Here is a 24,716-nt window from a genome sequence, read left to right as displayed (position 1 = left end):
CTCAACTATACCAACTGACAGTCCTTGACAGGAATGGATGTCAGATTGGAATAGTCCAAAGATCATAAAATATCTGCACATCATACTCCCCAATGTCAAGCACACTTTAGTAACTCAAAAAGCAAGAAAGGTGGGTTTCCATAATTTCAAATTCAGTTTTATTAATTTGCTGTATACAGAGAAATGACAGTAACTCATTCAGAAAGACAAGACGTGTAAGTGTTGATTCTAGGGTGCAAAGCACACGTCTAGTAACCTAATGTATCTAGAGGCATTATTTCGTATAGATTGTACACCAGTTTGATATGAAAGCACTTCATCTCTTTGATTTTCTATGGCAGTTAATACAATATACATGTATGTATACACAACTAAATGTACATTTCACATTTATAAGCTGTCCAAAAATATTTGTTAAAAATTGCTCTTGTATGACTGTACATGATTATCTGTACATATGCAAGATTATTGAGAGTTGAATGACTAGTAATATTTTGTTAGTATACATTTTCAAATAAAAAATGATATCAAACCAGTCTGGCATGTCATACAAACCCCTTCCTTTTTATGCATGGAAAATATTTTAGTGGTTAATTCCTAAACTTCTTCCAAAAACAAACATTTGCATCAATTAATGTATCAAACATTCCCATTAAGTCCAGAAATAATTTACTGGAATGTTTCTTGCTGAATTCCCCAAGTGATGTTCTCATACTGTTACAAATAAACACTGCCAGCTGGCCCAATTTGCAATTCCCATTTTAGCATAAAATTAACTCTTAGCAAGCTTGATTGAATCACTAGGGTTCATGATATATGATAGGAGACAAGAGATTTAAAGACCAGCAGGTCCAAAGACTCGACGAGCAGACACTGTGTACAGAAAGACCAATAACACATGGTTCACAATAAAGAAACATCTAGAAAAGACAAAATGCATCATCTCAGAGGACAGACTGGACTGGTAATCAGATGGTTAGCACTGTAGTTCATATACGTGAAAATAAAACTCCTTCTAAAATCACATTTTCCTGGGTTATTCAAATATATATTCCCCACAATCCCAACCAAGTTTTTCCTATTAATTATACAATTAGACTACTATGTAGTGCCTTTCTCACACGCTAGTACAGTCATCAACACTATGATCATGAACGATGTATGAGGTAAGAATTCTAAAATTACTCATGATGCTGATACCAAATGATAAGCACTAAAATTAAAAGATCTAAAATTATAGAAACAACACTCATCGAATTGACAAATAATTGTTTGAACAATTTTACACCAAATTGATATTGTAAGTATATGGATACATTTCCAAAACATGGCATAATGTAACATCCAATCTATGTTAACAAATGCTCCACATGTGCCCCTGAAAAAACAAGCGTTCAGGCCAGTGTATATATTATCTCTGTTGGAGTTAGTAGTTATACCATCCCTGCTATTAGTAATCCATACATAATCATTATCCCCCAGTAGCATCAATAATCAAGCAGCATGGATTTCAATAGACAAACTTTGGTTAGCCAATATAAACATACTGTATCATAAAGTATATGCATTTCTAAAGTTATTACTTACATAGTAATTGATCTATATAATGGTATTAGATGTCTCTTACAAAGTGATATGCAAAAACACAGAAAGATATACTGTGTAGTATCGCTCATGAACATCTCGTTTCATGTAATAGAGATAATACATTGGTAGTTATCACAATTTAGCATTAAGAATTACATGTTTCAAGGGGAGGAAAATTTTCATGCAATGTGCTGATTCAAAAATATATATTGTGAAGGACTTAGTATTAAATTACTGGTTAGTTCACTGTATTGACTGTTTGGCTTGTAAAACAGGTGTGTCAAATTACAAGTAAAGCAGTGGAACTGCATGCAAAGGCCTTCCTGAGAGAGAAACCATGCGTCGTTGTCATCGTTTCAAAGAAATAATCTTTCAAGCTAACAGTGTTGATTATGCCAGGATATTTCCACGAGAGAAAAGCTGGACGAATTGATGATGACAAGAGTGTTGAGATCGTTTTGACTGATGAACCAGTACATGATATCTAACAGAAGCATCAGCCACACAACTCTTTGCAGTCAAATTATACGACATTGTCTGATATTGAACATGCTGAACAGTCCTTCCCATATAGATGACTCAAGCATGACTGTTCTTCACCCCTTATAATGAAAAACATGATTTAGTGGTGTGTAAACTTCTCTTTAAAAACAAGAGCACAAACAAGATAAATGAAAGAGCATGTAAAAATGTATAAATTCAGGAAACTTGTATCAAGAAAAAACTGCAGAACCCAGTTAAATAAATAATAATACCAGTTAAAATTACCAACAGAAATAAGATTGTTACATGATCAAACCAAATATAAATTTCAGTAGCCCTGTTTGTCAGTGTCATGTTAATTACAAACTGTTCCTTACATAACATATGGAAGTAAAGAGAAACAAAAAGAGTATACAGAATATGTCTATTTAACATGTTCAGAAATTGAAAATTTGACAAGGAAATCCTTTTCCTATATGTCAAACTTCAACTGAACAGACCTGTTCAATTTGCTGTGAAAGTACATAGGTGTCATTATTACTCATGCTCTAAAGTAAGTTGATTTACAATCAACATCTGAAACATCACAAAAATTCCAAACTGCATTTAATTACTTGAAAAAGTCTGCTAAAGTGCTTCTTATACACAGTATGAAGTCAGAAACAGACTTTGGTTTTTGAACCTCACAATACAATGGAAACAACAGTTGAATGACAGAGATTAGGAATATCAAAGACATAGAATGACATCCTCTTTAATGTTTCACGATTGAGTGGAATTGAACAATGTTACCTTTGAAACTGTTAAAGTTATCACCTGTTTGGTTTTGCCCCCAGAATCAACTAGACGAAATCCATGCTGCCTAAAGCAGTTGACAAGAACATCAACCAAGAGGGAGAACACAGAGAACTAACATTAACATGCCTATTTACAAGAGCAAGCACAAATATCAACATGTGCCCACACTGTTAATGTATATGGTATGAACAGGCTAACTACAAAATACTGAAATAGTTTAGTGTCTTCATAATTACAAATATTACATGTTAACCATCAGTTAGCCTTACAGTATGTTGTCATAAAATGTACATATGGGGTTGTGTATGATGATGCAGTCACTAAAAGTGTGGAAGGAGATGAATGTCATCCTTTGTTCTCTCTCGCTCAACCTCAGATCTCTCTGTCCATCCATGTCCATGCTTACCCACTCTTGAGTTATTGCAAACTTGTATACACTTCTAGGACTGGTGATACACGCACACATAGCACTGTACACTGGGAGGGTGCCTTGGGAGGATGAAAGGACGCCACAAACAAGTCACTTGGAAACTGATACAATAAATAGCCCCTCAAGATCGGCAGTGTCACATTTTTATATGTATCACATCCTATATCGATGGGTATGCCATTCCTGGTTGCCATTCTACATGAATGTTGTGCAATTACATCTTACCTGATGCACAAATGTTTCTTCTTTACAGACTGACTACACATGCCAATTTTTCTTTCCTACAGCCTTAACTGGCGTTTTCGTACAGTCTATGACAAATCTCACCAACTATCACAAGACCTTGCAAGATGGCAGAGACAACACCAACATCAATTCTTTACGTGGATTATTTTTCAGGTAAAAATTTCGGATAGTACATCTTGATGTGAAGACTGCCCTGAGAATCGTACATCTCCACATGAAGACCTCGTCGACTGAAAGCTGCAGCACAAATCTCAAATAGAATAGAGCAATGAGTATGTGATCCATTATGCACGGACAAGAGGATGGGGGTGTAAAGAGGGGTTCACTCACCATGTGACTTGGACAGACAATGACACATTACCCCCACCCACCTACCCAGCCTGGCCTGCTGGTTTTCGCCATTTAAATAAGCGAGAATGTAAGCGTATAGTGGCCCAGACTAGTTGGTAGCCTCCTTGAAAACATGCCACACAAACGAAACTGGTATTTTCATTGTTTTGCCGACAGACTAGGAGTCTTTATTGTTGTCATACAAAGACTTTGGCAAGTGCATCGGCTCCTGCACTAGCTATGTAGGGTTTTTGCGGATGGAAGGCAACGTCGTGAATTGATTCATCAAACTTCTTGCGATGGGAGGTGATTTCCTGCACGCAAGTTTTACTGTCTAAATTCCATAACCTAATAGAGCAGTCATGACCTGAAAAAGGAAACAGAAACAGAATTATACATGTAACAGTCAGAAGTAGCATGCTTTTCATACTTTGTGTTATATTTCTGGTAAAAGTCAACTCAACTTGAGGACAGTAATACTCACTCCCTGATAAGAGATACAATCCATTTGGATCCACTGCTAAACTGGTAACTGAGTCTAAATGGGCCACCATTGAGTGACTGATTTTCCCTGAAATGAAAAATAATTACAATCAGGCTCTGTACCTAATGACTAGTTTAAGTACCAATTCTAAACATTATTGAGCACTCTTGTTACTTATAACGAGTGGTATTTCTTAAAAACGAGAAGAAGAAAAATCCTAAAATAGTGCATGTCATAAGATAGGATTCCAATTTGTCTCTCTTAAATGTGAGATTAACATGGACCCTTATTTGCACTGTAAACAGAATGGTCATGTTAGCAAAATCTATATGGCTAACAAACACTGTGAAAGAGGATCCAAAGCTTAGAATTCATCTGGATTTTCACCTGTTGATGAAAATGTTTTATCATAAATATCATGAGATAAATTGGCATTGGGTGTGACGGTATGCTTATCATATCCATTTGCATTTAACTAGCCATGCTATTCAGCTGTTCTGCCATCATACAAGATGGCATCTGTATCTGGACACTACAGAACTGTTGGTATTTCAGACCAATATATGTGTCAACAAAAGGCTTCTGGTTTTACAATGATGCCAAAGTTACTTTCTCACCTGTGTTATTGTCAAAGAACCTAATGTGTCTATCTTCATGTGCTGTTATGGTCAGTGGAAGTGTGGGATGGTTTACCACCCTGTTGATTTGATTGCTTCCACTAGAATCTGAAACAGAAACAGACTATGGTCAAATTGTCTGAATTTTGTTAAACAGGACTAAGATCATATGTTTAATTACAATCAGTCAAGTTCTGGATACCTGGTTATTTTCTATTGAAAATCTAATAGGTTTGGACTGATCTCCACAGATATGCCAGCATTGTTTTGACTGCTACATCACTGATATTGCAGATGTTTCTTTTGACAATGTCTGATCTTTACAAAGGAACTTACTTTACATGACAAACCCTGATTTGAAAAAGATTAAGGGGCTTGAACAAGAAGACATGGTCTTCAATATCCCATTTCTAATTTTTTATTACCATTGATTGTTCCTACAAACAGTGACACAAAAGCTGTTGAATGAGACACAGTTTCTTCGAAAATCAGTCGAATTATAGATAGCATGCTTTAAGTCAAGAAACGCATGAGAAGGGCCATAACTCTGTCAAGAATCTTAATACAGCTTCCGTTTTCAAAATCCATCAAGGCACTCACGTCTTTTACATTTCATTTCCCTGTTTATAATAGTTATTGAGAAAATCTGTCCCCATTGGTGATAATGTGAACGAAGTCAAGAAATCCATGAAAAGGACAATAACTCTGTAACAAATGGTAACACGGTTTCCTTTCTTAAACTCCAACAAGGCACTCATGTCCTGAAAACAGTTTTTGTGAACATCTGCTCTCATTATCTTGGACTGACATATGGATGGAAGGACTGAAGGAGCTCAAGCCTCTATTCCCTTCCCACTTCATGGACATTACATCTTAAAACAATGCAAGTTCACATTGCTGCTGTAGGTACATCAACAGTATGATATTTCTGAATGTCCAACTTACAATTCAGTAGATAATCCTATTTTCAATGATGCCTCACCTGAATTTATTTTTGTTTCTAATTTGAGAACCTGTTTTCCAGTCTCTATGTCAAATACATAGGTATTAGAGGACGTATAGCTAGCCACCATCCGACTGGGATCACAACGCACAAAATCTACAGAGGTAGGTGCTCCCTCTTCTGCTGAAAACATAAGACACATTGCATTATGTAACCAAATATTTTCAGGAAACATAATGCTTCTTTCTTACTAAATGACATGGAATAAATTCCATCAATAAAACATCAGGTTATTATAACCAAGCCTGAAGCCAGACAAAAACACTGGTAGATAAGAGTCAGATCTAAAGCATTAAGGGTGCAATGACATCTGTTACCTTACTGTGTCAAATATGAGAAAGACAATTCTAAACCAAAATCCACATACATACCTGCAAAAAAAGTAAATTTGCAGTATACTGAGCTGGTAATTTCTGAGGCTGAATCAACTCCCTCTCTCTGAACATACGAGGGTTGGCTGAAAAGTTCTCAGTCTGAGTGGTTTTCCCCACCAGGTAGAGACAGGTGTTTGCAACCAATGAGGACAATCATATAGTGAATCATAGACACAAGAACTACAAACGTACTAATAGTTTTATCTCAACTACAGCTCTTTTGGTAAACCTACCCTCTGAAATCATCAGAAATGGACAAAACTGAATACAGGGCAGTCATCAAGGATTTGCCAATGAAAGGGATGTCCCCAACACAGATACATGCTGACATGGTCTCCACTCCAGAGGATGATGCTCCTTCATTTTCCACAGTAAAGAAGTGGGCTGCAGAATTTAAGCGTGGCAGACAAAGCCTTGATGATGACCCACGCTCAGGAAGGCCTTCAACAGCAACCACTCCAGAAAACATCACGCGAGTGCTCGATATGTGGATGGATGATCGACGATATTGACTACTCGACATATTGCTAGTGTAGTGGGCATCTCTCATGAGAGGGTTGAGCATATTATCACCAAAGAATTAGGAATGACTAAAGTTTCTGCAAGATGGGTGCCAAAGCTCTTGACAGCAGAACAGAAACGTGTCAGGTTCCAGATGTCCCTTGACAATTTGCGTCGTTTTGAAGCAGATCCCGATGATTTTGTGGCACGATTTGTAACCATGGATGAGACCTGGATACATCACTTTCAACCAGAAACAAAACTACAGTCAAAACAGTGGAAGCATCCTGATTCACCAGCTCCGAAGAAAGCCAAGTCTGTTCCTTCAGCTGGAAAGGTGATGGCATCAGTCTTTTGGGATTCCAGGGGTATTCTGCTCATTGATTATCTTGAAAAAGGTCAAACTATCAACGGCAGATACTATGCTGATCTACTGAACCAGTTGCGAGAAGCAATCAAAGCCAAACAACGAGGGATGATCGCTAAAGGTGTCCTCTTCCACCAAGACAATGCGCCTGTTCACAAATCAGTGGTGGCCATGTCAATAATCCACGATTGTGGCTTTGAACTCATTGACCATCCTCCTTATTCACCTGATTTGGGTCCTTCTGACTTCCACCTGTTCCCCAAAATGAAAAATGAACTCGCCGGTCGCCATTTTGCAAGTAATGATGACGTCATTTCCGCTGTGACTGATTTTTTTAGGGTAGCTGAAGAAGATTTCTTCCTGACCGGGATTCGGGCCTTGCAGCATCGATGGCAAAAGTGTGTGAACTTGGAAGGGGACTATGTAGAAAAATAAATTACAAACGTGGACTTAGTAACTTTTTTTCACAGTGAAGCTTAGAACTTTTCAGCCAACCCTCGTAAGTGCTTCATAATACATAAATATTTCAGGACTATTTTCCCTTTCATGAGCAGAAAGACTTTTAAAAGCCTACAAAGAGTCCTAGGCTTCATTAGAATACATAATACTCGTCACGAAGTATTTTGTGAAGCCACTAAGTGTGACATATGAATGACATTAACATGATAGTCATAGAAACTCTTTACTGCACAGACAGGAGGAACACCTACAAAACATCTAGATAGCATCACTCAAACCAACTTTAGCTAGCATCCCAGAACACTGCTTAATTCAGATGGCGAAGAACTGTGAGTGCCAGTACCTGTATCAACAGTGAATGTGTTTAGGAGTGGAGACTTGCTGCCAGGGCTCCACAACCGAACTGTCCCGTCAGCTGAACACGATAACAGCTGCATCTTAGAGCTGTGTATAGACAATCCCCACACTGCATCTCGGTGAGCCACCAGCGTGTCTGACAACACACTGGGATCTGAGGAGAAAGTTAACTTCATGTGCAGCAAGTCAACACTATGATCATATAAGTTATAAAGACATAAACTCATTGTTTAATATTAAATTATTTGAAGAAAAAGAAATCAATAGAATAAATAATAACTGCAAAGGATTTAACATCAATAAAATCATAATACTTCAGTAATTCACACTTCTTCCGGTTCAAGGAAAACAATATTTCACCTGTCACAGAGGAACATTCACAGTTCAAATTCCACAAATATTGTGAATCCAGTTAATATAATGGAGTTTAATGCCAGCTGAATAACCAAAGTCTAACAAATCTCAAGTCTGTCAAGAATTCAAAGTGGTCAGGTGCATCTTACAATTCTACTCAACAAATACTTCCACCAACAAATCTCATTTAATGCGGGACTTACAACTAAGGGAGCATTTGATTATATCCTGCAAAAGAATTATTGAGGCTAATTTATTCATAAGAATATTATACCATCCAACCTACCAAAAGAGTCATATGGATCAATATTAGAGCTTGGTATATTCCAACACCTAATGGATGAGTCCATGCCTCCACTGAAGCACTGCTCCCCTGTAGCACTGACAGCGAGACACAGCACAGGACCCACGTGAGCTCGAAATGTGTACACGGGCTCAACATCTAAAGATGCAGCTCTGAAAAAATGTCAGTATCATCTTGACAACAAAGCATCTCATACTGATTGACAGTTCAGGTATTCGAAACGTTAACTACAGGTAAGGGTTATGATGAAAACTATGTATCTCTATAGGGTTGTATGCTAAATGCAACACGTTATCACCTAATCCCTATTACTGAACAGTTCAGAGTTGAGCTGAAACTCATAAAGAGTTTCATGTACATAAATGTAGAAGTATTATATGAGTTTCATTTAAGACTCAGCATTAAAATAATGGGGTTTATACCATAAACCTGATGTAAAAAGTCGAGGTTTCATGGGATCCAACGATTCATACCTTAAGTACACTAGTACTTCACTTTGACAATGCACCTGCTTAAATGTCATGGTATGACAACAATGTGACTCACTTTTTTGCTGGCACTGTCTTCTGTAGATTCCATAATTTCAATGTATGGTCCTCAGATGCTGTTATTAGCACTGGCTCAACCGGGTGGAATGCTAGTGCCCGTACACCATCAAAATGACTGGAAACAAGCATTACGAAATGAGGAGCACACATCCACAGTAATACGCTCTCCCTGTGTCGTTTACTTGCTCATTAGTGAATTAATCATTACTGATATGCGAAATGTTTTGTGCCCATCAGTCTGAAAGTGGCTGGAGGACACATTTGACTTTCATGGAATAACATGGATAATTATAACCTAATTATACAAGAATGAACAAAACATAACAGAAATCTGACTTTTGAAAGAGAATGAGATAAGGCAAAAGTATACATTATATTACAGAAAGTAAAAATCATCGTCATTAAAATCATGATTCCAAGCATTAAGTTACTGATTAAATGAACATATGATCACTAAAGGATTAACTGAAAATAACTTTGACACAGTGAACTTGTTATACAAGGAAATAACATTCCTCACCTTCTAAGAGTGTATTTTGCATTCCATGTTTTCCTATAAACTTCTTTTGGTGCTGATATCTACCAACATAAAACAGCATGATAATAATTGTGTGTACTGAAGACTGTGGGTTGATGAAGTATACACTGACAACTTTGGATATTGCATACACCTATAATGCTAATAGTAGGTGTTGTGTGCACAACAAACAATAACAACCAGAGTAGATGACTGTTTGACTTTTCACTTATATTTTAGCAAATTCTTTAACTACATGATGTTTAAAATAATATTCTGAAATAGTTTCAGAAAAGCATTTGTATATTTAGGTCCCAAATCACAAAGGCTTACATCATAGCTCATGGGGTCAGCCTCATTGGTGACAGTCAGACCAGCTAACTCTCCTAAACCAAGTGCCGCATCTAGGGCATCCTCGTCTGGGCCAGGCATTCCAAGGATCGGTTTCCGAGGTCCAGACGGAAATGGCATGGAGCCTCCGCCTTGAACACCTAGTAAAAATAAAAAGTTCCCCTTAGCCTGAAAACATGTTAGACAAAACCTAAACCTTATCACAGATTTGATTTGGTAACTCCTATCACAGATCAAATATGACATTGGAAGAAAAGACTGAATTCAAGCAAATCTCCTCTGACATGCTTAAACATTTTTTATCTTGAAAAAAGTGTAAATGAAAATCCCACCAACCATACAGATCATCAGGAATTAACATCCTATATTTGTTGAATGTTTTGGTTTTTTTTATCTGAACCAACTAAAACCACCTTAATCTACTCACACTATTCCAAATTAATTATCAACAGCATTATTACAACAATAAACCTGATCTTTATCCAGATGTTCTTTTCATACCAAAAGCTCATGAAAGGTAACTTAAGGAAAGTTATAAGTTCAATATCAGTCACCGTAGTGTCAAGTACATTCAACCTCTCCTATCATGGCTCAAACCTCATGATATATTGTTCAATGTTGTTCAAAAAACACAGTCAACAATTCCATTCCTTTCAGTCTCAAACCATGCACTGTTCAAGTATCCATTAGCGTGCAAGCAATTATTGAACATGCATCAGACTGTGATACAAGAAACACAAGCTTCTGATACATATTTTCTTCCTGATACAAATTTTCTTGTATAACTAATTTATCATAATTTTAGTTTCATTGAACAAGAAACTGCTTAAACATTCCCAATATATGTCAGTATCAAGAAGTACCCTATTCAAAAACTACAAACAAAACTTGCCTGAATATATCTTATTCCATCAGCATTCTCCTCATGAACAGACATACAATTTAATAACCCCAAAAGTCAATAGATTGTAAAAGGCTTAAGTTTCTGGCTACTCTTAATACAAAGTCTAGGAGTTTCAATTAATGTCTTGATTAAAGTGTGACAAATTTCAGATCACGCCATGAAAATTGTGGCACAATATTTCATAAACGTTTGTCACATTTGGGAAACAGGGAATCACATCTGAATGTTCATGGAGAACAAATAGTTGTAACCCAAAATGGACAAGTGCTGTGATGTAATTATGGTACAGGTCACAATGAACACTGAAATGAATTGATCCAAATGATTGCATGAAGAAAATAAAACAACATGTCTACAAATCAATATTAAACAAAACACTATGAACAGATTCTGATTTGATTAATCGTATGAGTAAAACAAGTAACAGACACACATAATGAACATTTAATCACTGAGAAATCATGAAGAACAACAGCACACTCATATTCCTACCTTTCCTGCAAATGAAAGAGTGAATCACCTTTTAGTTTTCAAAGTCCTGTCATGAAACAACAAACCTAAGTCAAGTCTTGAAATTAACAAAACAGAAGCAGTCACAAACAAAAGGGTAAGTTCTTGTGCTGTCTAACAAAACTCATGCAAAAAACAAGAGAGCAGTAAAACAAACAACACAGGTTATCAATATATAGTGTGCCAGGGTTAGACATGGGAGCACCTGCTGCATCTAGATTTCAGGAGCTCTACTTAGAATGTTACATAGTATTATCAGTCACTACATGAGTTAATCTAATTATTAGGAGTTCTATTATATATTACTTTGTTTGTGTATCCAGCAACACCAGAAATCACAAATCTGGAGGTCTGACTTAGAACTTCCAAGCAAAACGGTTTTCTCAATAAGGTAACTGAGCTGAAAATGTTTGAAACAAATAGCCATGCCAAACAAAATTGACCTCACCTGAAAGGAGCATTTAGCTTTTTCCACAAAATAGTGTCTTTTATTCTACTGAGCACTTTTATCATTTTCTAAATATTCATAGAGATGGAATAGGTTTATCTTATTTCAAGCACTGATGAGGAGACATTTTACTGATCATATTGAGAAGCACCATAAATATATGTGAGACATTCTCTAAAATCAGTTCTTCATTGCTTCCACACTATATGTATTTTTGGTTTTGGTTGGACCGATGACATTTATAATTCACATCTGCTTTGTGGCGCCACTGTTCATTCTTATAAAATTTAATGACCTATATTTACACTATCCTTGTAAACAGTGAAAACAACACTGATTTGTAAATGTGATCTTATGTATGTAAAGACACAAAACACAAAGGGCAAAACTTTAATCAGTAAGTATTGTTTTCTGCCATGTCAGCAGTATAACAACTTCTTGCGAATGATTATCTTAGCTAGCTTCTTTCCAATATACCTAACCTGTGTAAACCAAAGCAACATCCAAACTCTGAACACATTTCAACATGCATTTTCTGTTTGGAAAGAAACACAAAACCAACCACAACAGATAAATAAATTGCCTCCAAACAAAACCTTTCAGTCAAAAGCTAAATTTAATAGCATACGAACTGAAACAAGAACTGTAAACCTGAAATGAACAAAGTTTCTGTCATGATGCAGGTATTAATTAACCTGGCTGATGAAGGGTAGGTTTAGTACACCTGCATGTCCCCCCACATGTAACCCTGGCATATGGTGTCATACCCATTTCATCTATGTCAGGCATACTATTCTCGGTGTGAGGACTAGCAGCTCCAGCCTGCAGTGCTGGCAGGTGATCTTCCTCGGTGCCCAGATTAGCAAGCATGGCTTGGAGGGTTGATCGGGTGGGCCCTGTCACAGTAGCGCAGTGAAGTACATTTCAGACAATGCAAGCAGAATCCGTGCCACACCACAATCTAATCTACACACACACAATTGTCATGAAGGTTGGATTTCGTTTAAGTCTGTCCGTTATATCAGAATTAATCTCTGATCAACATCTATGTTAGAGGTTTGTATAATCACGTCAGCTGATAGTCAGTCATGGACACTTGGGCCCATGTCTTACATTTCATCACTTTTTAACCATTTACTTGTCCTATATCTTAAATTGGCAATCACTAATGTTTATTCACAGATGTCAGTTTTTCTTTATCCCCAAATAAAAAAAATATTACACAACTGGTTTTGTTCCATTGCAAATTTGATTTCATGTTCATTTACATGAAAAAGTAAGTTCAGAAACAGTTACGACCAAGCAAGCTATGTGTGACTTAACATGGACAACATTTAACATACATTCTATTACTACAACTAAAAGCAAATAAAGGGACAACATCCATGCATTATAAAAACACATTTGGTATACATATATGGATATACATTGGCAGTGATACCACAGGCAAACACTTACTATTCTTCTTTCCTTTCCTCTCCTTTTTGTACTGCTCTTTAAGCTTAGATAATTGTTGTTGATCGACCACCCACTCTTCATTAGAGGACAGTTCCCGCTTCTCTGCGTAATACAAGGAGTCATACGCTCTCAGACACCGCGGTAATCTAAGGTTAGCCCTACCTTCTACTTTGGTTAGATGCAAGCGAGACAGCTGATGACTGCAGAGTTGCCAAGCAATGAGAACCAAGAACAAGCAAAATCTCTGACCAGGTTATCTTAGCTGATGCTCCACCCCTTACCATTAGTTGAAGCAGCTGGAGCAGGTCCACCAGGTCACTTTGACCCTGTTGCTTAAAACGCTGTATATAACAATGTCGAGTCACATCCACCATCTTATTGTCTCTGTTCCCTTGACTATAACAACAGATGTCTCCACCAGGTACTCGAAAACTCTGTTTAGTTCCCCTGTTTGGAGGAGGAGGTCTGAAACTGCTGTCCAGTCAGCTGTCGTATAACTGTCAATCTACAGAAGTCAATCTGCCCAGTCATTTTGCTTGTCTGGTATGTCTAGAGAGCATGTTGTGTTAGTACTGCCATAGATGAAAGAGAATAGGAAAGAGCTAACAGATGAAACAAGACCACACAATTGCACGATGAAAACAGGAAAACTTGACTGCTTCCAACCAAAGGATACAGGATGGTGTTACTGAAGCACTAAGGGATACTGTTCAAAGATAGTGACTGATTTAGGTAGGTAAAGATATTTCTGTGTACTTTTTTATGAGGGATTCTAACAGCTTTGATACAATTTCAAGCAAATAACATGCATGAAGGTGTGTGTACAAACTCCCATGCAAGATAATTAGTGTACTAGAAGATAAAGCATGATTGCATTTATCACAGTAATGAATTAAGCATATAATCAACAAAGATGAGCATCTTATTTTATTTCTCCTGCTCAATACTGTGTATGTAAGAATCATTTCATTCAGAGTTATAACATGTCCCAAGGATTTTGATATGGATGGGTATTACATTCAAGGCTACAGGAACACCATCAGAGTGTCTAAACATAATAGAAAGAACAACTCAAATAAAAAATAATTTCAAATCTCACAAGTGATAATGACGTGGAACACCAATGGAACAAGGTGGTGAGTGGATGTGTGTCAACCTTACCCCACTCTGTCCCATCACCATGGCTACGGGCCTCTCCTGCACCTTCCCCACTTTCCGAAACTAGGAAGTCGAACTCTGCTAGTGCCTCCTCTGTTTCCGGGTCTGCCATGACATCCTCTATACCAGCCATGCTTTCATTTCCCACCATCTGATTAACATTTACAAAAAAAAGTTATTTTTTGTTCATCTCTGCTGATCTGAGACATACAGCATCTACATGTGTATGCATAAGTGAGGTCTTGGTACTACTGCCTGGTTCAGCCTATAACAACTGAGACCAGTGATGGATATTGCCATTACAATTACCTTTAGTTAGACTAACCTTCTTCACTATCCCATCTCATAACAGACACACCCTATTCAAGCTGTTATCGAGAGAACTAAGATTGTCTGCCTTAAGAAAACTCTGCAGAAATTTTACAAGCAATTATTACAGTGGCAGTGTCAAGAATTGAATGGAGTATTTGATGCATGTTCCTTTAGACTTTTCTTGAAGGTAAATGAAGTTCAATTGTCCTTGACGTTTACTCAGGGATTAATCTGATTCCAAAATATTATCTTTCGCAGTCCAAAATAGTATGTTAACCATCAGGATATTATAAATAATGCTTCATTTTGAATTAAGTATTCACTGCTATCACTTTTAATAGAGAGAAATGAAATGTACCCCACAGAATAATCGTAATGCTATTAGCTGAGCAAAATGCATGGAACTTACCTTGATCTTGTGACCTTTTCTTTCTAACCTTTCTTCTGATTCATCATCCGCAGACCCACCATCTTCATTATCATCACTGAAAGTAGGACAGTTCAGATCAGCAATATTTGGCTTCCTGTGCCTCTTCCTCAACAATTTCCAGATTCACAAGGTCATACACTTCATCTGATTGCTCGGACACACATGACTAAATGTACATACAGGGATGGATTTTGCAGTATCCTGGCTGGACCAATGCAGGTAAAATACCACCAGTACAGGTTACCTTTATTGTCAGGTTGCCCTCAGTACATGTTACATTAGACATCATAATGAGTGAGCTAGTTTAGTTTTATACCGCACTAAGCCATATTCCAGTTATATGGCGACAGTCTGTAAACAATTGAATCTGGACCAGACAATCCAGTGATCAACAGCATGAGCATCAGTCTGCACAGTTGGGAACCAATGACATGTGTAAACAAGATACATGTAACACGATGCTGCAAACATTTTGATGGTGCTACCTGATGAATTCACTTGCCTGCACCTGGTGCAGATAGTAAAATATATTGAAATCATAAAATGGTATGGCAGGTTAAAAGAAAGGGAACAAGAGATGGCAAGATCCCTGTTATATCATTGCAATTTAACCTCCTTATGTTAAAAAACAGCTTGTGTTAAGACGATTACTGTTTTGTAACATCAACATACAGGTGAAACAGTATGTGTTAATCACAAATTGTCCATCAAGACTTTTATTAGGAACTCTGCAATTGCATTACCAGGATTTCACTGTATATTTGAGCCTGTCAAGATAACCTTGTGATTGACAGCACAACATTCAATGGGCAAGGATACAATGTTTCTTACCTAAGATTCTCATCCTCATCATCCACAACATTCTCATTAGCTAAAAAATCAAATGTTGTCATCACAGCGGCCTCAGTATCAATCAAAGTTCCCTCTATGGGGACTGCTCCACCAACTCTCTTCGTCCCCACTCTGCAACAGAAATTGTAGGTACACAAAATATAGTTTACAAATTTCATCATTTCGAAAACACAAAAAATCCAGGGATACACATTCAACACTAATGACAGTTTCACATACTTTCCATATGAAGTAACAAACTGTTAGTGTTACCCTAAATAAGGACAATTAGTATAAAAGAATATCTATGCCCCTAGTTCACTTGAAGTACTTTCCACAGACAACAAAATCTGTGTAAAAAATACTGACCTCTTGCCTGCAGCAACTCCCCCTTTTCCTGGACTCTGTTCCCCATTGACCAGAGCTGGTTGTGCCCCTTCAGCTTCATTCTCTGTGTGGGGCTGTAAGCCTAGCAAGGACCGTACCCTAGCTGACCGTACATCAATGATCGTATCTGTGTAACCAATTTCTTGCAGATACCTGAAACAAAGTCAGAACTTGAGTAAATCTGATGTGTCTACTTGGCCTAGTCTTGACTTATGCCAGTTTCATAGTGCTAACTGAGAAACCTCTTGATACTACACCATTGAGGCAGTTCATTTAGCCTAGAGTCAGACAAGCCAACTGGTAACATTCCTCACCATCTGTTTTTAGTGACACACAGTCAACAATACTGACCACCCAATCAACTAATTTACTTCTAACCCCAAGCATAAATCATATGGCAGCTATTCCTACTTAGATGAAATAAGACTGACAAGAAATTAGTCACTTCTCAAGACAAATGTATGGGCATTCTACTGAGTTTCTTAACATCTTAATACCATCACATACAATTCAACCACCAACAAATAGGAATATGTGCAAACCAAGTACTTACTGTCGAAGGAGTTGTCTCCCTTGTCTCCATGATGCTGTGCTGTTTGGACCAGAGGCTAGAAGTGATTCTCCATCTATTACATCTTCTGCAAAGAAAGATTCAAATTCAAACAATGAACAAGTCTGAACAAATGTTTCATTTCTGTTTGACACAGGAAACACTTTCAGATTAGTTACTTGCGGTACAGAGACATAATGTCTGTTACATCTTAGGTTATTTTACTATGCAGCAGGGAGTGAAACAAAATAAGTCTCAATCCTCTCCCGTGCCATCCAGGATGAACATTCTGCTAACAGGGACATGTGTAGCAGGGTGTGGAGTCATCCCATAGATGACATCATTATCATCACAATCTCCACTTGCTGACAGGTACAACTTTCAAGATCTTGAAGAAAGGTGCTTCACTGAATCAGCATTTCCTTTGTTCAAATGCTATCTCAGGAGTTGGGAATTTTATGGATGCTACATTTTGCAAACCGGTTTAATATGTTTTGGTTAAAATTTGACTTACGATCAGTTTTCTTGTCGAAGCTTGGAGGTTTCATGTCATCTTGGTTCAGGTCGGTCCCATACTTCAACTTGTGGTACTTTCCTCTGAAAACAGACAATGATGAAAAATGTTAAAATAAAAAAATAAATCTAGCATGAGAATATTAGGATTGCATGAATGCATGAGTAAAAAGTATAGTGTTGACTAAAGTAACAACACATTCATAAGTTTCTGGCCTGACAAAGCGACATAACTCTTTATTGCGAATTTGATTAGATACCATGATACTTCGATACTTTTCCTACACAATTATTGATACATTTTATGATTTTTATGTAATGTTCACATTTTGCAACTGTATGATGTTTTTTGAGGGGTGGTGGGGTAGCCTAGTGGTTAAAGCGTGCGCTCGTCACACCAATGACCCAGGTTCAATTCCCCACATGGGTACAATTTGTGAAGCCCATTTTCTGGTGTCCCCCACCGCGATATTGCCGGAATATTGCTAAAACGCAGCGTAAAACTAATCTCGCTCACTCACTTTTTGATGTTATAAATGAGTTATAAATGATTATTGTTTTCATGCACAAAGATGGGAAATTAGAACTTATAAACATCTGAGAATAAAAAATGTAACTAAATTTAATGCCGTGAAAATATGCTTTGTGATGTGTTTCAAATTGTGACATGGGCAACATAATATGTATCAGTTCAAGAAATTTATGCATCATGACATCCTTAAATTTGATTTTCATTTCTAAATTTTAACACTGACATAGCACATAAACATGATTAAATTCCTTACTAAAAATTAATAATGAAGTGCAAGAAACCCTATGAAACAAAAAATATGTCCATGGTATCTCCAATGTACCCAATGCTGACTAGAAATGGAAGTGAAAGCACTATATGGTATAACTCTCAGTTAGATAATATTTACTTAGGATTTGTTCGTCTATGCTTTGAGCTATCAAAATATTTCCCTGGACTTTGCTGACTGCTATTTCTGTTAATACAGAAAATGAAAACATGAAAGAAATCTATTTGAGCATTCAAATCAAAGACCTGTCTCCATTAAGTTAATCTAAAGATGGATAAATGTTGAAACACCCACTTGTTTTGTTCTTTTCAACAAATACTTTGCTCAACTGATTAGGAAACCAGACAAGATAACATTCCAGAGTAAACACCAGTCTTTTTGTTCTCAAACAGCACTCTTTTTAACTGTGTTGATTAGAATAGCTGTTCCTCGATGAACAACACTTTTAAGCTGCTATAACTTTTTAGAAGCCACTGAGCCCTCCAAAGCAAATGCTAGAACATTAACTGACTGAGAAGCTCTGTTTGTATAGACCAGCGTACACTTCGAGCTGGCTTAATCCAACCTAGTTCTGTTTGTTTTTGTATCTAGATCATCTTACAATATAAACCCTGGCCTTTGTTACATGAGACGGGAACAGAAAAAACAAAAACATTTCAACATTCCCTTAACACGCAGAAATTAAACAGGAATTCATGTTTTCTGGATGTAGAAGTGCTATAACATAAGTTACACTACATATCACTTCCTGACAAATTCAATTATACCTAACATGTGGACATAGTGGAAGTTAAACAGAGACTTAACAAATGTATCTGCACATTTGGTTATCTAGCCTTCAACATGTCAAATACTATAAAATCCCATTAGGTGTTTGCTTCTACTCAACATATTCTACAGTTTGTATTGAGCCAAACTGTGACTTCATAGAGCAATGTACTAGGCAGTTGTTTCAAAGGTATCTGAAGTAAATATTTCAGCTGGACAGAACTGAATTTGTCACACTGATGGTATATGAACATCAAGTGCTGGCTATCAACATAGTTTAACAATCGTTAACAAAATTTCAATTGATTAACAATACATATCAGAGAAGTTACCTTGAGCAAAGATTCGAAATGAAATATTAGAGAAAAGAAAGAGTTATGGTTGTCAACTTTGCAACAGTGAATAATGTGATGTTTCCGAGTGTATGCATGATCCTTCATCAGCCAAGGAACAAGCATACTTTCTGAAAAGTCATTCACAATAAAGAAGTTGACATCCATAAATCTTGCTTTTCTCAGCCTATGAACAAAAGTTGAAAACTTGCATGGTGTGGGACTGACCATAAGAGGGAAATAACTCTTGACTACATTGCTGCACTAGAGAAAGTTTTGCTTCCCAGAGGAGATCGATTTTACACACACTGTCATTGCAAGGTATGTTATTAAAGTATTGGTTTCCCGTAAATTCATAGCTTTTGCTAAAATAGAGCTGTTTAAAAAAAAAATCAGTGGCAATTACATCCTTTTAAGGCCAAAACAAATTTAGGGCCTCTTAAGGGTAAAATGTCCAAATTTCAGGCTTTTCAAGCCTCTGTCATTTCGGGCCAACAAACATACAAGGGATGGACACAAGCATCTTTGCAATGAAGGATTTTACTGTAAAATACAATGAAGGCCAATCACAAGTGTCTAAAGTATAAAATCTCTCATACTTAAGTCCATTTGGCTCAAAAGTGGACCGATGAAATGCAGTCTAGCTCGGAAACTAATAAGCATAACATACTCAATGAAACGCTGATCATAATCAGAACATCATACCAACTCTATGAGGTTTTTGCAGAATATTTTTTGTTAAAATGAAAAAGTTCTTTAACAAACTATCATTTAAAATATTGACAGTTCACTACTATTTGTTACTAGGGAGGCTGTCCAGAGAAAGGGACAGCCATATATGCAAGGAAGCATGGAGACCACCCAGCAGCAGGTTAAAGAATATATAACTTACATGATGTTTTGATTATGACCAGCGTTTCAATGAGTATGTTATGCTCATTCGTTTTGAGTTACACTGCAATTCATCAGTTCGCTTTTGAGCCAAACGAACTATAGAACATAACTCACACATTTAACAAAAAAACAACACTGACTCTAATAATCTTCACCATGTTCACTAAAAAGAATAATTCTTTAAACAATTACCAAGAACTTTCACACATTGTTCAGAAATCAAGGACTAATGTACAAGCGTATTTCAAACTCTAAAGAAGCAAAAACAATCACACATCTGCTCCTTTACAAAACCCCTTATGTAATATGCATGTGTAACTGCTTCATGTTAGTAAGGGGAACATGAAAGATCCTGCTTGGCCCTGTCTGGTAGGTGTTCAGGGCGGGGATGGGGGTGGGGACTCTTAATGCTACAAATGCAGCAATCCAGTCAACATTTTTTGTTATTTACTTCAATAAATTAACTAGTAAAAAGACACCCAGTGTTTCAGAAAATATGATATGCCAGCTAAACGCAAGCTGGCTAAAATACTAATGAAGAATCAGTATTTTACATGATATCAGGTAGATAAGCTACCTACTTTGGGGAGGTTTGTAATTTTACCTGACACTAGTTATGCTGTGTAACAATGTTGATCATGTCTAGTTTGATGTCATAACAAGTTCCACAGAACTGAGTAATTAGAGGGGAATAGCAAGGATACTTGGTAGAGTCAGTGTCTTATATTTCTGCCCCAGTTAGTCCTGCTGGCCAATTAAAATCGTGAAAAGTCTGTTAAATGTCAGTAGGGTACATGACAATGAACACCCTGTACCCTACAGTAACACCATCTGCTGTTTGTTATAGTCATACAAAACACCATGAAAAAGTTGTTCAAGAAACTATCATGTTGTGTAAACATGTTGATATCTTTGTTGGATGGGGGCTCAACACTAAGTGTAAGTGTGTTCTGTTTTACGCCACACTCAACAATATTCCAGCTATCTGTAAATACTGTAAACTGTCTTATTTCTGCGCCTTTAAATTTTCGCAAGTGATGGTCACTAAACCTTTTCGCGCCTCCTTATTTTCGCGAGGTGACTTGTTACAAGGGCATCTCTGAATGTTTTTACACGACACGCAGATGCGTGACCATTGAACTGTTATAAAATAAACAGATTTGTGAAGTGATCTAACAACAAATTAATGTAATTAATTAAAGAATTAATCCTTTTTAGTTAGGTGTTAGAGCAATGAAAATAGAATGTGATTCAGCTGTGTTAATCCAGATTAGCCCCGCGGTGACACATGATTGAGCAATGACACCTGTATTGTTTTTGTGTTGTTGACTTACCTGAATACAGTGTATGATATATCTATATCATTGTGTATTTTTATTCTCGCATTATGAAGTCTGGCGCGAAGTTCGCGCAAAATTAATTGGTTGCGAAAATTTGGCTGTTCACAGTAATCGTGTCTGGACCAGACACTACAGAGATGAGCTTCGATCTACACAATTGGGAACCAATGACATGTATCCACCAAGTCAGCAAGTCTGACCACCTGATCCCATTCGTCAACTGTTACGACAAGCATTGGTTACTGGCAATCAAATCTAAACCAGACCTACACGTGTCTTAACACTAAGACCTGACAAACAAAAGACATTGCTGTGTACAGGATATGATAGAAGATTCCACTTTCCAGATTTCGAGTTCTTTTGCGATGCTTCATTCTCACTTGAAACCAAACAAACTGTAACATGAACTAAAAACACTTGGGAAGAGCTGTACCTTTCTTGTTTCAAGGCAAATTCCAACATTTTGATGCGTCGCACCAAATCTTGTTTCAGATTTTCCTGCCCCTTCCTCTCTCCTTGTAGAAATGCAATTCGTGCCTAAAAAGAAAGAAAAATTGACAATATCACTAAAATTCATGATGTCAAGTAGGCCAATTAGAAATAAAGAAAATAAAGAAATAAAGATTGTACAAAACTTAAATCAAAAGAATCAGTGTCCATATAGTTTCACTTACACGTGTTTCGCCAACATTCATTCTACAGAGAATGTCATTGGTATTTTCAAAAAAATCACAGCTTATATCAGACTACCCATTCAACAGAATGTGGCATAAAACACTCCCTCAAAACTCTCAAATTTAAAGACTGGTGGCTATCAGTCTCTCACTTTAACAGTATTCAAGGGCTTTTTATGGTGATTATAACAATAACATACTTGAAAAAATAAACAGTACAAGCCACATAACATTTGACAAAGAATCGATTGAACAGATGATCCATTCTCTCAGAATGTGACCATGACCATATATGTGACGATTCTGAATATGCCAGGAAAAATACCCACAAACAAAAGTAAGTTGATGCACTTTCAACTAGTGCAGGGATTGGGAAAGGCAGGGGCTATGTGCCATTTTGCACATTATTATAAATAATGGTCCATTAAAATTTTGATGTTTACAACTGATACAAGGGCAGTGGCCCATTCTAAATTCAGAAAATGGATAATCCTGAAACTGGCCAACTGTCAAAGTTCTCCTTTCCAATTCCTGCTACTGACTCAAATTCACACTAAGTCAATATTTGATGGTCATTCAGCAAAATATGACTTTCAAACAAACCAAGTGTTTCACAAAGAGGTGTGAATGCTCAAGCACTGGTACTTATTAGTAAGCAAAAGTTGCCTTTAAAGGGTCAATAGCAACACATTTGGAAGCAAAAGCCAGTCAACATACACAAAATGTCATTTGCTTCTTAATCTGCTTCTTATTTTAAATATGTACCTTTCATTGCAAATAATATCACTGCAACAAGGAATAGGCTCTGCCAAGGCAAAACCGAGCAAATCCATCATGCTTTCACTACAACTTTATTTCAAAATGAGCAACACCCTTTCGACTTAGTTGCACCTGTGTTGACAATGGACTATGAATTCAGGGCAGATTCCTGCGATCTGACAGTTGCCAAAACATGTCAACATCTCCAGCTGTACTATTTTCTGGTCAAAACTAACATCCTAACTGTGAAAAACTTTAGATAATTGTTACAGGAATACAAAACCGATGTAAAAAATTAAACTGTCACACAGTTTGGGCTCAAAGTAAAGCGATTTAGTCATACTAATTACGTCGGCTCATTATGACTTATGAATGGAATGGACGCCATTTTCCAAGATGGCGGAAAAAATCTGCACTTGTCAAACTCAGAAAAACATCTGTAGACAATCGATCGTAGCTTAACACACACTGTCTAATGCACACAGAATGAATCTACAAACACCACCTAAACAATGACACGTCAAGTGCTTTGCAACAAGCCACAGATCACTTCATAAACTTACTTGAAGTTCAGCCCTTTCGACTTCCCATTGCGATCGTTCCATCTCGAAACGAGCCCATTCCGTTTGCAGAAAATGTAAAATCCCAGGCATGGAATACTGTGGTCTCTGGACCGATTCGCCATCTTGTTGCTGTTTAGTGACCATGCCGATGCTTATTCCTGATCCTGGGCCGACCTGGCCGCCGTGTTGAGAACCTGGACCGTCTTCGATCATCTTCGCATGGCCGCCATTACAAGTTGCTTTCTCAAGAATTGAAGCTACTAGTGCGACGACTAATTCTTTACAGCTATTTCATACTGCCTTCTACTGGGAAAATACATCCACCACTAAATGAAAGCAATATAAATTCCCTTCTGGCAGTTCAGAAAATAAATAGTTTTGAGTGAACCACAGGTTACATATAAATACATAAAAAAAGATCACATTTGCACAGACTAAATTACAAGTGCTGAAACAAAGCGTGCCACCTCCTTGACTTTCAGTCGTCCAAATGAACTCCCTAAGGTGTTTTCCAACAATTACTTCAACTGAACTGATTGATCTGCGTAGCACGAGATTACATCGTTACATTGTAAATCAGATTAATAGATTTGTCAAGGTCAAATGGATAGCCATGTCGCCCAGTGTCTCTTGACTTGACAACGCCACAACTGCCTCCCGAAGAAGATACATGTATATAAATGTTTGTCGTTTACACACGACTGTTAACGGAACAATAAACAACTACCGAGTTCGTGGTTAAAAAACAGTGATTGGTATTACGAGTAACGACCCAAGTCGACAGGTTATGATTACACGCAATCACTCAAGTCAAAGAATATGACCTCCATATTTCCCATTCCCAATGGCTTTCTTCTGGTATTACGGAATTACACTTAGATATCACAGGTTACTAAAATGCTTTATCCATACTTTGTTACTACTTTGTTGTCAGCCGGCGTGTAATAAATCTAATAAATGCCTATGATATAATTA

General features: G+C 37.1%; 1 protein-coding gene across 6 annotated transcripts; it reads right to left on the bottom strand.

The window, feature by feature from the left end:
- Positions 1 to 141: 141 nt before the first annotated feature.
- LOC137295120 (striatin-3-like) lies at positions 142 to 23,994 on the bottom strand. Of its 6 annotated transcripts, none has more exons than XM_067826433.1 (19): positions 23,742 to 23,994; positions 22,179 to 22,282; positions 17,613 to 17,695; positions 17,102 to 17,186; positions 16,531 to 16,701; positions 16,162 to 16,293; positions 15,310 to 15,385; positions 14,592 to 14,739; positions 13,431 to 13,532; positions 12,740 to 12,868; positions 10,093 to 10,250; positions 9,763 to 9,821; positions 9,241 to 9,357; positions 8,677 to 8,846; positions 8,023 to 8,190; positions 5,958 to 6,101; positions 4,976 to 5,083; positions 4,359 to 4,445; positions 142 to 4,241 (listed from the first exon to the last, which is right to left on the bottom strand). In XM_067826433.1, exons 1-19 carry the CDS (start codon positions 23,952 to 23,954, stop codon positions 4,072 to 4,074), a joined length of 2,424 nt encoding a protein of 807 aa, XP_067682534.1. In that variant the 5' UTR covers positions 23,955 to 23,994; the 3' UTR covers positions 142 to 4,071. The 6 variants fall into 6 exon arrangements, with proteins under 6 accessions (XP_067682534.1, XP_067682535.1, XP_067682536.1 ...); XM_067826434.1 differs by having other exon boundaries at positions 5,958 to 6,098; XM_067826435.1 differs by lacking the exon at positions 12,740 to 12,868.
- Between the last annotated feature and the right edge of the window lie 722 nt (positions 23,995 to 24,716).

The sequence above is a fragment of the Haliotis asinina genome, chromosome 8 (assembly GCF_037392515.1).
Source record: "Haliotis asinina isolate JCU_RB_2024 chromosome 8, JCU_Hal_asi_v2, whole genome shotgun sequence".
Classification (NCBI taxonomy): domain Eukaryota; kingdom Metazoa; phylum Mollusca; class Gastropoda; order Lepetellida; family Haliotidae; genus Haliotis; species Haliotis asinina.
This window is presented reverse-complemented; position numbering and strand designations above follow the sequence as displayed.

Bases quoted from the DNA above. Each gene is read 5' to 3' on its own strand.
- LOC137295120 (XM_067826433.1), bottom strand. From the start codon at position 23,954: ATGATCGAAGACGGTCCAGGTTCTCAACACGGCGGCCAGGTCGGCCCA. The intron at 15,386-16,161 runs GTAAGAAACATT...TCCTACTTTCAG, and splicing joins GATGAGGATGAGAATCTTAG to TGATGATAATGAAGATGGTG. The intron at 9,822-10,092 runs GTAAGCCTTTGT...TTATGTTGGTAG, and splicing joins CTGACCCCATGAGCTATGAT to ATATCAGCACCAAAAGAAGT.